Source organism: Abrus precatorius, unplaced genomic scaffold, assembly GCF_003935025.1.
Source record: "Abrus precatorius isolate BTA unplaced genomic scaffold, Abrus_2018 Scaffold11, whole genome shotgun sequence".
NCBI classification, from domain to species: Eukaryota; Viridiplantae; Streptophyta; class Magnoliopsida; order Fabales; family Fabaceae; genus Abrus; species Abrus precatorius.
In genome coordinates, this window is record NW_020874303.1 from 20,341,244 (window position 1) to 20,356,158 (window position 14,915).

The 14,915-nt window shown below is 32.5% G+C and overlaps 2 protein-coding genes across 2 annotated transcripts; both read left to right on the forward strand.

The window, feature by feature from the left end:
• The first annotated feature begins 641 nt into the window (after window positions 1-641).
• On the forward strand, window positions 642-4,899 carry LOC113853823 (aldehyde dehydrogenase family 2 member C4-like). The gene is made up of 9 exons (XM_027484477.1): window positions 642-784; window positions 1,388-1,530; window positions 2,286-2,669; window positions 2,847-2,936; window positions 3,014-3,187; window positions 3,364-3,501; window positions 4,061-4,198; window positions 4,310-4,371; window positions 4,485-4,899. The coding sequence occupies exons 1-9, from the start codon at window positions 673-675 to the stop codon at window positions 4,756-4,758; spliced, it is 1,515 nt and encodes a 504-aa protein (XP_027340278.1). The 5' UTR covers window positions 642-672; the 3' UTR covers window positions 4,759-4,899.
• A 6,638-nt stretch (window positions 4,900-11,537) lies between these two features.
• Window positions 11,538-13,974, forward strand: LOC113855790 (leucine-rich repeat extensin-like protein 4). Its single transcript, XM_027487422.1, has one exon. It carries the CDS (start codon window positions 11,538-11,540, stop codon window positions 13,752-13,754), a length of 2,217 nt encoding a protein of 738 aa, XP_027343223.1. The 3' UTR covers window positions 13,755-13,974.
• Window positions 13,975-14,915: the final 941 nt, after the last annotated feature.

The window sequence follows — 14,915 nt, forward strand, 5'->3', positions numbered from 1 at the left end:
GACTATTTTAAAATAAAATATGCTCTCTTTTCTTACATTTAAAATGTTTTCCACTTTAAAAAGGAAAAATGCATGTTTAGTTAAAATTATTGTATTAATTTAAATATTTTAAATTATGTAATTTTTATATTTAATTGTTCTAGGGAAATTGCTACCTATTTTCTTCATGTTTGGTCGGAGATTAGGTTTGTCTCTAATGATGGGCAGGAAAGCTTCACCTGCCATGGTAAGAAAGCTATCCCATACATATTTTTAGAAAATAAATATAATTAAAATACAATGACTGCATAGCTTATTTTTATTTAATCATTTAATTATAAAATATTATATTAATGGGTATTATTAATTTTTAAAATAATTATTATAAAGATATAATTACTGTATTTTTAATTAGTTGATAGAGTAAAAAATTTATAATAATAATATATTGAAATAAAACTTTATGACGTAAACCTTTGTCAATTCATGCTTTTATCTTTGCTTATACAATTAATTATAAAGATATATTTCTGTATTTTTAATTAGTTGCTGTGCTTTTGCAAAACCACTAGTGTTTTTTTTTTCTTACCTAAATCATTGTCAGGTCATGCTTTTAATTTTGCTTATATAATTGTAACGATACAGCTCTTCCTATCATCTCAACCTTCTCTCTCTAACAACGTCCACTCACAGATGACTTCCCTCTCAAACTCTAACAGTGGCCACGACGGCTCCTTCTTCAAGATGCCCACCATCAAGTTTACCAAGCTCTTCATCAATGGAAATTTTGTTGATTCCATATCAGGTTCTTGCATATAGGATTAAATTTTTATATAGTGTTATATAGGTACTATTAATGTTATTTTTAATTAAAATTAGTGTTTTAGTTCACTAATTACAGTTAATTTCAATTATTGAATATAAAACAATTATTGTTGAAATAAATAGTAATTTTCATTGGAAAATAACATGATCAATACTTGTGGCTTGTTATTTTGGCAAAGCCTCACGGCCTTTTCCTCTCTTTCTAATCTGTTTCTTTTATTGGCATTCGTTTCAGTGGTAGTTTTCTCTGTTACTCATATTTTCTTTCTAGACTTGACGTTATAGAAACGAACCAAGGCTTGAGATCGATTATGTAAAGAAAAAAATTGTAACCAAATACGACATAAAGAGAGTTTGTTTTTTAATAAATAAAAAATAAATATTATTTTAAAGTCATTTGTTGTTTAACAATTAATCAACAAGTAAGAAACGTAATTTTTATAATGTTTTTATTAGTTAAAATTTTTAAAAGACAATTATTAGATATTTTAAATTAAAAATATTGAGAATTAAAATTTATTTTAATTTTATTTAGTTTTAACAATGTGCATATATACTTTTTTATGGTTTTTTTTTTTCAAAGGAAGGACATTTGAGACTATAGATCCTAGAACAGAAGAGGTGATTGTAAGAGTTAGCGAGGCAGATAAAGAAGACATTGACTTAGCCGTTAAAGCGGCCCGTGAAGCATTTGACTCAGGCCCATGGCCTCGCTTGCCCGGTTCTGTAAGTCATTCTTTTTCAGTTGACCAAAAAATGCTTTACCTTTCTTTAATTAGACAATATTTTATTAATTTTCACTGCTCCCCAATGTTATTTTGTGTTTTTTTGTTCTTCAATTCTCCAGTTAAACCATTCTTAACTTTTTATATTAAGAAATTCGACAGGCATTTTCATTTTCACTAAAAAATGAAAAGTATGATCCTTGATCTAGAATTTAATACTAAAAATTGTGAAAATATATTTCATTGCAAAGCTTTTGAAGGTCAAACTAGCATAAATTAAATGAGAATGATCTGGACCAACCAAACCTAAAAGTCTAATGGTAAGGATATCATTTAGCCACATTATCCGCCCGTTTATGCTATGTTGCCTCTTAATGATAAGCAAAATCTCGGAATCCATTTTTATGGATTATTCATTACTGATTAATACTGTGCTTTCAGGAAGCACGATATTACGGGAACTCAGGGTTAGTTTATGTAATAAAAAGGAAATGTGATTTTATTACTACATAAATTAAGGAAAGTTTGAGTAGGGTGAAAAAAAAGAGAATTATCACATGAAGTTTTGTTAAAATTTAGAGAATGTCGATATAATTTGTTCTTTTTTTATAAGCACAAGTCAGATTTTAAAAAACTAAATATATTTTTTGTATTTATTTATGATGCTATAATTTACTCTCTCGTTTTTAAAATTTTCCTTTTACCATTTCTCATCGCCCTCATCAATATTAATATTGACATGGTGTGGTATGTCAGGAAAGGGCAAAAATTATGATGAAATGGGCAGAGCTAATTGATGAAAATGTAGATGAACTAGCTGCATTAGAAACGATAGATGCTGGCAAGCTGTACCATTTTAATAAGGTTGTGGAAATTCCTGCGGCTGCTAGTACGCTACGTTATTATGCAGGTGCTGCTGATAAAATTCATGGCGAGGTATTAAAAATGAGCCAGGAGTTCCATGCATATACACTGTTGGAACCAATTGGTGTTGTGGGACACATAATTCCCTGGAATGCACCAACCTCCATGTTCTTCACCAAGGTTAGCCCTTCCTTAGCTGCAGGGTGCACCATGGTCCTCAAGCCTGCTGAACAAACACCTCTCTCTGCTTTGTTTCATGCTCATTTGGCTAAGTTGGTAAGTTGGTTTGCACACATGATTTAATAAAAATTGCAATTATAACTAAAAATAAAAAATACAAAATTGCTTTATATCAAATTTCTAAAAATTAAATATTTTCTTATAAATTTTTAAAATACCTTTTGAAAAAATTTAAACAAATGGGCCTTAATTTTCTTTTTTTCCCTTTGAAAGGCTGGAATCCCAGATGGAGTGCTCAATGTAGTACCAGGATTTGGCCCAACTGCTGGTGCTGCAGTTAGCTCACACATGGATATTGATGCGGTAATTTATATGTGAAACATTTGGAAGTACAAGTTCATTGACTGCTAAAATTTCTTTAATTATATTTGTATCTTCAGGTTAGCTTTACTGGTTCAATTGAAGTAGGACGTGAAGTAATGCAAGCTGCTGCTAGGAGTAATCTAAAACCAGTTTCACTTGAATTAGGAGGCAAGTCACCTCTCATTATTTTTGATGATGCTGATATAGACAAAGCTGCTGAGCTTGCTATCTTGGGCGTCTTGATTAACAAGGTGAATTTGCTTTCAGAAAATTCTTTCTTTTAAAAGAGCATCTCAGTTATAACCTAAGATTTGATTGATAAAAATCAATGTTTATTAAAGTTATTATATAGCATGAAGTAACTTGATCCCCACCCTATATACACACACACCAAGCCAATATTTTATTTCTTAGTATGTGATTTCAGGGAGAAATTTGTGTAGCAAGTTCTCGTGTGTTCGTTCAAGAAGGGATTTATGATGAATTTGAGAAGAAGTTAGTGGAGAAGGCCAAATCTTGGATAGTTGGAGACCCTTTTAATCCTAAATCACAGCAAGGACCTCAAGTAAGTATTATATATATGGGCATGATCTTTTTACATTGGTCGATGTCTAAAAATTCTTACAGTCAATCTGAGTCTTTCATTTAACTTAAATCTAATAGGTAATAATTTATTACTTTATTGATCGTTAGATTTAAATTAAATAAAAAACTCAAATTAGATGTAAAAGTTTTTAAATTTACACTAGTATAAAAAGATTCTTTCTACACAAACACACACACACATATATATATATATATATATATATATATATATATAGCACAATCATATTTATACTAATTTTAAAATATATTTGATGATATTTTCTAGTCACTGTCTGAATGTCATAGTTCAAACATTATACATTATTTGCAAAAATGGTCAAACTGAAATTTTACTTGACTACTTTGAAGTTATAAAATCACACTTTTAATGAAAAACATATGTTCCAATAAAATTATGTTACTCAAATTAATTTATGCACACATCACAATCACATTTAATGATTCAAAATTAATTTTATTAAAATCAATTATACTCAATTTTCATTCAAAGAGACATAAGAATATTTTTTCTATTTCAGGCTGACAAAAACCAATTTGAAAAAATACTTTCCTATATTGAGCATGGAAAAAGAGAAGGAGCAATCATTTTGACGGGAGGCAAAATAGTGGGCAACAGGGGCTACTACATTGAACCTACAGTATTTTCTAATGTAAAGGTGAATTCTAATTCCATCAAAGTGTCAACTTAGATATCTTTAGCATTGTTTGATAGTTAATCATCATGTTTTTCTTTTTCTTTTCCCTTATAAAAATAAAAACATGTTTAGGAGGACATGCTCATAGCACAAGATGAAATATTTGGCCCTGTAATGGCGCTAATGAAGTTTAAGTAAGTTATATTTTAATTTTACAATTTTTGGTGTTTTTGCACATAAAAAATAAAAATAAAAAAGTTCGAGGGCATGTTCTTGAACACTAAATTCAAGTGTGACATACGAACAGGACCATTGAGGAAGCAATTAAAAGTGCTAACAATAGCAAGTATGGCCTAGCAGCAGGCATTGTAACCAAGAATTTGGATACTGCAAACACTATGTCAAGGTCCATTCGTGCAGGCACTATTTGGATAAATTGCTATTTTGCGTTTGGGAATGACGTTCCTTTTGGAGGGTACAAAATGAGTGGATTTGGAAGAGATTTGGGATTGGAGGCCCTCCACAAGTACTTACAAGTTAAATCTGTTGTAACACCTATTTACAATTCTCCTTGGCTTTGAATAATTGAATGGCTCCTGCGTGGCCGCTAATGTATGTCATTTTCTTTTCGACAGTTACATTTATTTCCTTATGGTTTGGTGTGACTCAAAAACACTGACTCGTTGTGTTACTGAATTTAACGTTTTCCATCCTTGTATTTTACTCTGTTTCCACATTGTTATCTTTATATATTTTTCATCTATTTTTTAGTGGTAGGTACACATTGTAGTGACTACCTAAAGAATTATCTGTGGAGATGTTATATAGACTTGGATCATATTCATAATTATGGATATGCACTAGTCTCAAATGGACCAAGTTCAGGAGGTATCATTCTTGTTCTTTTTGAAAATCTGGTTGGGCCTTGGGCCCATTCGTTTGTTGCTTGTTCTAGTTTGAAAAGACGGTTGTTCCAAAAACCAAAAGCAGGCCTAAAAATATACCCGCAAAAACATTAAAAGAAAAACTTATGAAGCAGAAATATGGAAAGACAGAAGTAAATATTTTTGTAATAATTGCTCTTAAACTCATTTAAAATTAATTTTAAATAGATGATAATGTGAAAAGTTTTATACCCACGACATCAAAATTAAACTCTTCCTTATTGATAAGCTACTTATACTTTTTCTTGTTTTTGTTTGTCCCCAATGGCTGTGAGACTTTGTATTAGCTAAATGCTAGTTTTTAGACATTCTTATTTCTTAATCCGAGTCCTGCGCTCATTATTAAAGAAAGTTCCAATCATGGCCAATCATTTGGTTACCTTTTAATGTGCATTATTTCAGCAAAAAAAAAGGCGGTCGGAGACTTGAGGATCAAAATAATAATGAAAACTGTGCCTATGCCATACACAGATTAGCCTGTAAAAAAGAATTAGCAAGTATCATTGTGTATTTTCTAGATGTGTATCTTTCTATCAAGTATGCGAAATGAGTTGGCGTTTTAAAAGTTGCCTATTTCCTCTGTTGTGGGGTTACGCGTTTGTAACGAATCTACTTTCTCATGGTTTATTTACTACAACACAAAACTTGTTTATTCTAACGTGCCAACAAGTTCATGTCTAATTAAGAAAATAAATCGTTTTAGTCAACCAATCTTTTTCTGTTCTATATATCTCTCTGCTGCTTTCTTTGTATGACTTCACAAGGAATTTATTTTTTCTTAAGGGGAGGGAATAGTCAAGTTGGAGTTACTGTTTCTCATAGTTTAGAGATTATTAACTCTGCTTTTGACGTGTTGTACATTCCAAAATGTAGATAATTACATGTTAAGCAAGTTCATAGTCCCTTATAAGCCTAAAAAGAAAAAAAAGTTGATTTATAATTATATGAGAAAGATTACACAACTAGTTTTTGGTGTAACTTTGACAGCAAAGTCGAACACTAGCTTAGAATGACAACCAATGTCGTGCACTGGTGTTGGGTTGAGAAAAGAGAGACCAATTGCAACAAATTGGATCCTCTCTAGTAGATCTCTTTCAAACCTCTTTTCAACCAAACAAAATCATATATATATATATATATATATATATATATATATATATATATATATATGGTTTACATAAATCAGATTGACAAAAATGTTATTTTAATGGTTATTTATAGAAGCACCTCAACTCAAACTAAATATTACTTTTTAATAAAAATAAAAAAACTCTACAATAATATTTAAATGAATATCTTCGTTATATTTAATTATTTAAAGTTTATCATCAACCTAAACTTTAATCATTCTGACTATAAAAGTGCTTAGGTGGCAGGCGTTGACGGGCAAACTATGCGGACGCGGTGCACCATAACGATGGAGGAGGGGGGCCCAGTCCTCAACGGCGATGGTCCAGCTAGGCACGAGGTGATGCGTGGGTCCCAATACGACACATTCGTTCATTGTCGTTTTACATCTCGCAGTAGACAGGTTTCTATTCGCCATGTTTGGTGGGTCCCAATCTCAGAGGAGAACGTCCACAGCAATGTGATACAGACGCGCAACACGTTGGAGGCTGAAGTTTCCATAGCAAACATGAAAAAGGGATCCAATCTAATCTAAAGTCACAGACTCACAAAGTGATGACGCTCCTGTTAGCTGTGACTGTTTCCCTGTCAACATGATTGTCTCTCCTTTGAAAAGTTCCCAATTATAGTTTGGGTGAAATTTTATTCTTTTATAATTTTTATTCAAATCATTATTTGTAAATTCATAAAACAAAACAAAATAAACCATACTCTCTCTTTCCTTTTCTCTGTGTCACTGGTCCACGCCATCTGTTTTTCATGTATAATAATGATCCCGTCACATGAAAAACAAATATTAATAACATATTGTTTACACATTTTTTTAATACATTAATTATTATTATTAAGTATAATTTACATAAATTTTATTAAATAAGAAATAGTGTAATAGATCAAGAGTTCTAGTCATTTAAAATTTACAAATTTTAAAAAGTGAAGAAGTTTATAGTTAAAATAAATGTCTTTATATCTCATACTAATACTACTTTTTTAAGCCTTTATATGAAATATTTTATATTTTAAGATATATTTAAATAAGCATCTTAATTAAATATTTATCTAAGTGTATTCTTATCTTACAAAAGTTTATGACATAAATTTAATTAAAATATATTAAAATAAATAAAAAAATTGAATAAATTATGCTAAAAAATATTGTCATAAATTTAAATTTTATAAAAACAATAAAAATATTTATCAATTAATTTTTTTCGTTTTCTAACAACACTATAATGTTAGATTTAATCTTTATATTTCATTTTTATTTTTACATAAAAGGGGTCAGCATTTTATTCTCTTCACTTAACGTATTTTTTTATCCTAATTCCTGTGAAAAAATCGTTGTTATAATACTTATAATAGTATTAACTAATTCTTATACATTTATATAAAATAATTAAAATATAAACTTTTTCATACAAAGTTTTTTAAAAAGTCAAATATATGGACCATACATTTAATTTAATTTAATTTAATTATTTCTCATTTTTTTCTTTCAACAGTTCTATTTTCCATTCATTATTTAATTTTAAATTATATTTCCCCATTGCTCTGCTGCTTTTATGTTATCACTGACCAGCGCTCCGCATAATTCCATCTATCTTGCATAAATATAATAATGATTTTGTGTATTCGCAAATTGAAGAAACGTGTTTTTTTAGATATATATAAAATATTAGAAATGTATTCCGTTGATACAATTTTTAAGCATATTACTTATCATTGTTAAATTTTTATGTAAATTTATCAAATAAGATATAGTGTTCAATACACGAAGAGTAAAATTCATTTGATATCATAAAACTTTCATAAATTTTAATCAATACTAAAATATATGAGAAGTTGGTCAAAATATACGATTAAGAGTTAACTTTTAAAAAATAACCCATTAACATTGTGTATTTTTGTTCGATTTGGGTTAATTCTTAGTAGCTTTCACGGGAGAAAGTAATAACGATGATTTTTTAATGACATTTCCGTAGTAAACCACTCGTAAGAAGTTAATTATAAATTAAAATCGATAATCCTTTTTTTTTTCGTTTTTGAGAATACACTCATTTGATTAATGTGAAATTAATTTATCGAAGTACAATTATAATTTGAATTCCATCCGATAATATATACACATAAATTTAAATATTGAATCTAAACGTACATGCTTATGAAATCCTAAAACCCGTAAAGAATAATACTTTATTATCACAAGCAAGTGATTTTAAGATATTGATTAACAAACACCTCTCTTTACGGCTTTTTTACATATATAAATTAAAAAAAATTATTATTCCCTAAATATCTTGAAAAGAAAAAATTTACATAAATATCCTAAAAGTATATTATAACAAAATTTGTTTTGTTTTGAAAATTCATACACATAAATCAATTTAAATCGATTTCTATTATAAGTTTAATTTTTTTTACATAAAAGTTGATTTAAATTGACTTTTATTTTATTTTTAAAATTTTTTATATAGAAATCGATTTAAATTGACTTTTATTATAGGTTTAATTTTTTTTTATAATGAAAGTCAATTTTCTGTTTTTGAAATTTTTTTATACAGAAATCGATTTTTAAAATTTTTTACACAAGTCAAATTTTCATTATGCTTTTAAAATTTTTGTACAAAAGTTGATTTAAATTGACTTTCATTCTTGTTTCAAAATTTATTTGTACACGAGTCAATTTAAATTAACTTTCACTCACACATAAATATCTTTTAGAAAAAAGTCGATTATAGTTGATTTTGTAATGTATAAATTAAAAAGAAGTCTATTATAAATAAATAAAAATTTGTTATTTGAAGATGAGAGAATTTTGAAATTAAATGTGAGAATTAGAGTGAAATGATAACATTCATTAACAATTATTTTGCACCTCTGTATTCGTAAACCTTCCAACAAATTTTGACACAATGACATAATGTGCTACACACAATATACATGATATATTGAAGGGATGTCACTAATTCCTTGTAACTTCTAGAGCTAATTTGATTGTATGATAACTATTGAATATCACAAAAAAACACTAGTGTGACATGTTGGCGGACATTTCTATTAAACTTGTTTCATATAGAGAATGAAATTTATCTAAGTCAACTTTAATTATGCATTATAAAATTGATTATAATAGAATTCTTTCTAAAATATATTCAAGTGTGAGTAAAAGTAAATTTAAATTAACTCCTATGTAAACAAATTTTGAAACAAGAATGAAAGTTAAATTAAATTAATTTTTATATAAAAAATTTTAAAACAGAATGTAAGTCAATTTAAATCAACTTTTGTGTAAAAAAATTTTAAAAGCAGAATGAAAATCGATTTAAATTGACTTATATGTAAAAAAAATTAAACCTATAATGAAAGTTAATTTAAATCGACTTTTATATAAAAAATTTTAAAACAAAATGGAAGTCAATTTAAATCGACTTCTATATAAAAAAAATTAAACTTATAATAGAAGTCGATTTAAATCAATTTTTGTGTAAAATTTTTTAAAACAAAAACAAAAGTTGATTTAAATTAACTTTTGTTATAATATACTTTTAGGACATTTACTTAAAAAAAATTTCAAGATATTTAGAAAATAATAAACTTTTTAATTTGTTTATGTAAAAAACCCTTTGTTTACCTTGTATATCATAATTACATGCTTATAATAATATATATACACATAAATAAACAGTGATATTGTTGAATAATAATAAAGTATCTATTAAGAGTTAACTTTATAAAATAAGGTAAGTATGAATTAATAATTTTAAGATATTGGTTAAATAATTATAAAATTATAAAAAATTATTTATAGAGTTTGGTCGTGACTAGTAGTGTATTAACTGATGGTTTATTGATGTGTTGATTTATTTATCAGTATTTTTAACATATTGATTAACAAATATCAATCACTAATTAAATATTTTTATTTCTAGTCTCATGTTAGATATGTGGCAAGAAAAATGGTGCTATAAAATTATTCCAATTTAAAGGAATTTTATCAGAATGTTAAAAAATTTATATATATAAATAATATTAAGATATCGACCGTTATATAATAAAATTGAACCTTGCAATGAGATGATTTATCTGTAAATAGAGTCACATCCTTTTCCATTTATCGACACATATCTTTTGAGTTTTGTGTCAGATCATTAGTTAATTAAAAACTATTTACTACAAAAAGTAATAAATTTTAAATAAAATAAAGCAATAACAAAGTCGACTGTTATAAGAAGGGAAAAAATACTAGTTAAAAAGCGTTCAAATTTGTTTCTTCAATACTAATTTTGATAGAAAGGTTGCACTCTCTCTTGGAAATGACAAGGATTTGTCTTTGTTCCTCACAATGATACACCTGGCTCAATATAATATAATATAATATACAATGCTAATAGCAATATGATCAACAATTTTAGTCACTTACATTTAACAAAACTAGTGTTAGACTGAAATTAATTTGATAACGGTGCAGCTAATGTATCTTTTGTACATGTCAAAGGAAAAAGGACGGGTGGGATGGGTAACAGAATTAGAATCAGAAGTCCGGCTTCAACTTTTTTACAAGAATGTAGGCATTGCCAAAGAAAAAGTCCACGAGAGAAAGAACCACCAACGTGTAGCAATGCACACTAACACACCCTAACAAAACTCCAACGTCTGGTGAGTTCAACCACCAAACATAAATTCCATAATTAAATTTATTTAAACAAATTGGATTACTCTCTGAATTCGCCACCGACTATCTCTTATTTATTTCCAAAATCCTCAATCATGCTAACATGTTTCTAATTATAAGTTAACCCTGTTTGAAATTAGAAAATTTGTCTAACAAGTAAGGCATTGGACCTTATAATAACTCCGAATCATAATTAATATTAATAACATTATGAGTAACGGGCGGGTTGGCAGGCTACGCGTCTACGAATTCCATCCCAGACTCCGAATAAACTCCTTAGGTTTTGCGATGCTACTGTAATAATAATAATAACCGAGAAAGAAATCTATATTATTATCTTTGTTTAAAAAACAAAATAAATGTGAGAGAGAATCTGGTGGGCTTTGAGCTGTGGTATAGCTGTCCCCTTGATGAATTATTTCACACATTCTCTCTCTACATGTCATATAGAAGAAGCTCTCAGCACCAAAATCCCTAGAATAAACCCTTTCACAGCCACCATCCTCCACACCTGCATATTCCTCAGATCTGCTAAAACAAACCATTCTCACCAAAGAGCGAGTGCCAAAAGAAAACAAAAAAGGTGGCACTCGGTGTGTCAAATGCCTAATGTAAAATGAAGAAGGAAGATTATCCCACCAACCTTACACTCCTCGTTGCATCGTTTCTCACACTCTCCTTCTCCCTCGCAGTCTCAGCCTCCACTCTAGCCAATGGAGCCCTCACCGACGCCCAAGCCATGTACATCAGCCAACGCCAACTTCTCTCCTACAGAGACGAGTTCGGCGACAGAGGAGAGAATGTAACCATAGACCCCTCCCTTGTTTTCGAAAACGACCGCATCAGAAACGCTTATATAGCCTTGCAAGCTTGGAAGCAAGCCATTTTGTCTGATCCTCTGAACCAAACAGCCAATTGGGTCGGATCCAACGTGTGTAACTACAACGGAGTTTATTGTGCACATGCGCTTGATAACCCCAAGATCCGCACCGTGGCTGGCATTGATCTTAACCACGGTGACATTGCCGGTTATTTACCTGAAGAGCTTGGTCTTTTGGTAGATCTTGCACTCTTCCACATTAACTCCAACAGATTCTGCGGCACCGTGCCTCACAAGTTTGAAAGGTTGAAACTACTCTTCGAGTTGGATCTCAGTAACAACAGGTTCGCAGGGAATTTCCCGGAAGTGGTTCTTCGGCTTCCCATGCTCAAGTTCTTGGATCTCAGGTTCAACGAATTCGAAGGTACTGTACCTAGGGAGTTATTCGACAAGGATCTGGACGCCATTTTCATAAACGACAACCGTTTCGTCTTCAATATTCCCGATAACTTCGGTAACTCGCCGGTCTCCGTCATCGTTCTCGCCAACAACAGGTTCCATGGATGCATTCCGGCGAGCTTGGGGAACATGTCTAACCTAAACGAGATCATTCTCATGAACAACCAGTTCCGATCGTGCTTGCCTTCGGAGATAGGGTTGCTGAAGAACCTAACGGTGTTCGACGTCAGCATCAACCAGCTTCTTGGTCCCTTGCCGGATGCCATTGGAAATGCTGTGAGCTTGGAGCAGCTCAACGTGGCAAGCAATTTACTCTCTGGTAAAATTCCTGCTAGTATTTGCATGTTGCCTAAGCTTCAGAACTTCACATATTCTGATAACTTCTTCACCGGTGAGCCTCCGGCATGTCTCGCCTTGCCGGCGTTTGACGACCGGAGGAACTGCTTGCCGGCGAGGCCGTTGCAGAGGCCTCCGGCGCAATGTAAGTCGTTCTTGTCTAAGCCAGTGGATTGTAACTCCTTTGGATGCAAACCTTTTGTTCCTTCCCCTCCTGTAGTGGTGGTTCCCTCGCCACCGCCGACAGTGGCACCTTCACCTCCGTCACCTGGTGTAGCGCCGACACCTCATTCGCCACCGCCAGGAGTGGTGCCTTCGCCTCCATCACCTGGAGTTGTGCCTGCACCTCCTTCGCCACCGCCAGGAGTGGTGCCTTCGCCTCCATCACCTGGAGTTGTGCCTACACCTCCTTCGCCACCGCCAGCGGTCGCACCTTCACCTCCACCATCTGGTTCTACTCCACATTCTCCTCCTCCACCGTACTCTCATTCACCGTCACCACCTGTTTACACTCCACATTCACCTCCTCCTCCGTACGCTCCACCACCTGTTAACACTCCACAACCTCCTCCGCCTTCCCAATTGCCGCCTCCATCATCTACTCCACCAAGTCCACCATCTATGTCTCCACCTTCCCCTACTCCAACGCCACCGTATTGTGTCCGGTCTTCGCCGCCGCCTCCACCAAATTCAGAGCCGCCACATGCTCCTTTGTTCTCTCCACCACCACCTTCACATAACTATAACACACCACCACCACCTCACTCACCGCCTCCACCTGTTTATCCTTATTTGTCTCCACCGCCTCCGCCACATGTCCTTTCACCACCACCTCCATCTCCACCACCTTGTATAGAACCAACACCTTCTCCCACACCTTACCCACCACCACCGGTATATGTTTCTTCACCTCCACCGGTTCAGTATACTCCCCCATCGCCGCCACCTCCTCCGGTTCATTACAGTTCACCACCGCCAGCCCCCGTTCATTACGGTTCGCCACCGCCACCTCCCGTTCACTACGGTTCGCCGCCTCCGCCTCCAGTTTACCCTTCTCCGCCGCCAGGATCCCCGCCTCCTTGTGAAACACCGCCATCTGCATCTCCGCCTCCACCCGTCGTATACTGGAACCCGCCACCTGCCCCAGTATATGAAGGGCCGTTGCCACCTATCTTTGGAGTCCCATACGCATCGCCTCCACCGCCACCTTACTACTGATTCTTTTGAGAGTTTTTCTCCTCTGACCTTTTCCTCTACGAACTACAAGAGTGAAGAGTCACGCTTTTATTATTGCGGCCCTTTCTACTGTATCATGCGACTCTCGTCGCTTATCAAGGAAAAGTATTACACGAGAATGACATTATTTGTGCAAGGCAGCGTTTGTTCTTTATTTTTATTATTATTTATCATCAAAAGAAACAGAGTAGGTTGCAGCAAAGCGGGGTAGAGGAGAAAGTCTCTCCATTTTGATTTCAATTATTATGAATATTTCAGTTGTGAAAATAAAAATGGTAGAGAAAGAGTAGGTTGCAGAGAAAAATGTATGTATAGGGATGAATTGGAGAGCATAATTCATGGCTGCAAAGACGGTAGCTGGTTATTTGTGGGGTTTATTATTATTGCCTCTTTTATATCATACTTCTTTTTCCTACAAATTTTGTTTTTTTTTTTTTTTTGCTTTTCAATTTATTAGTATAATTTATGAACATTTCCCTTGTATTAATTTTCTGAATCTAGATAATTTATTTCTCTTATATCAGTGTCTTGAACCTGTTTTTTTTATTGAAATGCTTTTCTTCACTTGCCCCGGCGAAAATCAATCCGCATTAATATTGTCCTTCATTTAAGAAATATGTAATATGATATAAATTCTCCTCCTTCCCCATGACTTTCTTTTCATTCCACCCTGGATAGGGATAATCAATCTAATTTGTTCTGTACATGCCTGCATTGTTTGAGAGCTCCCGCTTCAGTTCATTGGTGTAGGTTTTGTTTTAGCATTTTCTTTCTATTCTGTGTCTTTGAGAGGATCTAACTGTAGTATACAATTAGAGCGTCGAGTTCGAAAACGTGCATGCTTGAATGAAACACAAGTGGAGAGGGTGCAGGGAACAGGAAAATATCATTCTAAAAAAATATAATTATAAACGCTTCTTGCTGAATGATTTAGACGTGTAATTAATTATGGTGTCGTCAAAGACCATGCCTACAGTTTGAAATGGTCTTAATCGCCATGGAGACCATCAGAGTATAGCGGTCCCGATTCAGATCATGGTAGTTGGTGGGGTGTCAATAGATATGCCAAGAACCATTAAGGAGAACATACAGGGGTCAATCTATTTAATGAAGTCCTTTTTTCTATTTAATTTAAACATATAT

Coding starts and splice junctions, on each gene's coding strand:
- LOC113853823 (XM_027484477.1), top strand. CDS start 673: ATGACTTCCCTCTCAAACTCTAACAGTGGCCACGACGGCTCCTTCTTC. Junction 785..1,387: donor TTTTGTTGATTCCATATCAG/GTTCTTGCATAT, acceptor TTTTTTTCAAAG/GAAGGACATTTGAGACTATA. Junction 2,937..3,013: donor CACACATGGATATTGATGCG/GTAATTTATATG, acceptor TTGTATCTTCAG/GTTAGCTTTACTGGTTCAAT.
- LOC113855790 (XM_027487422.1), top strand. CDS start 11,538: ATGAAGAAGGAAGATTATCCCACCAACCTTACACTCCTCGTTGCATCG.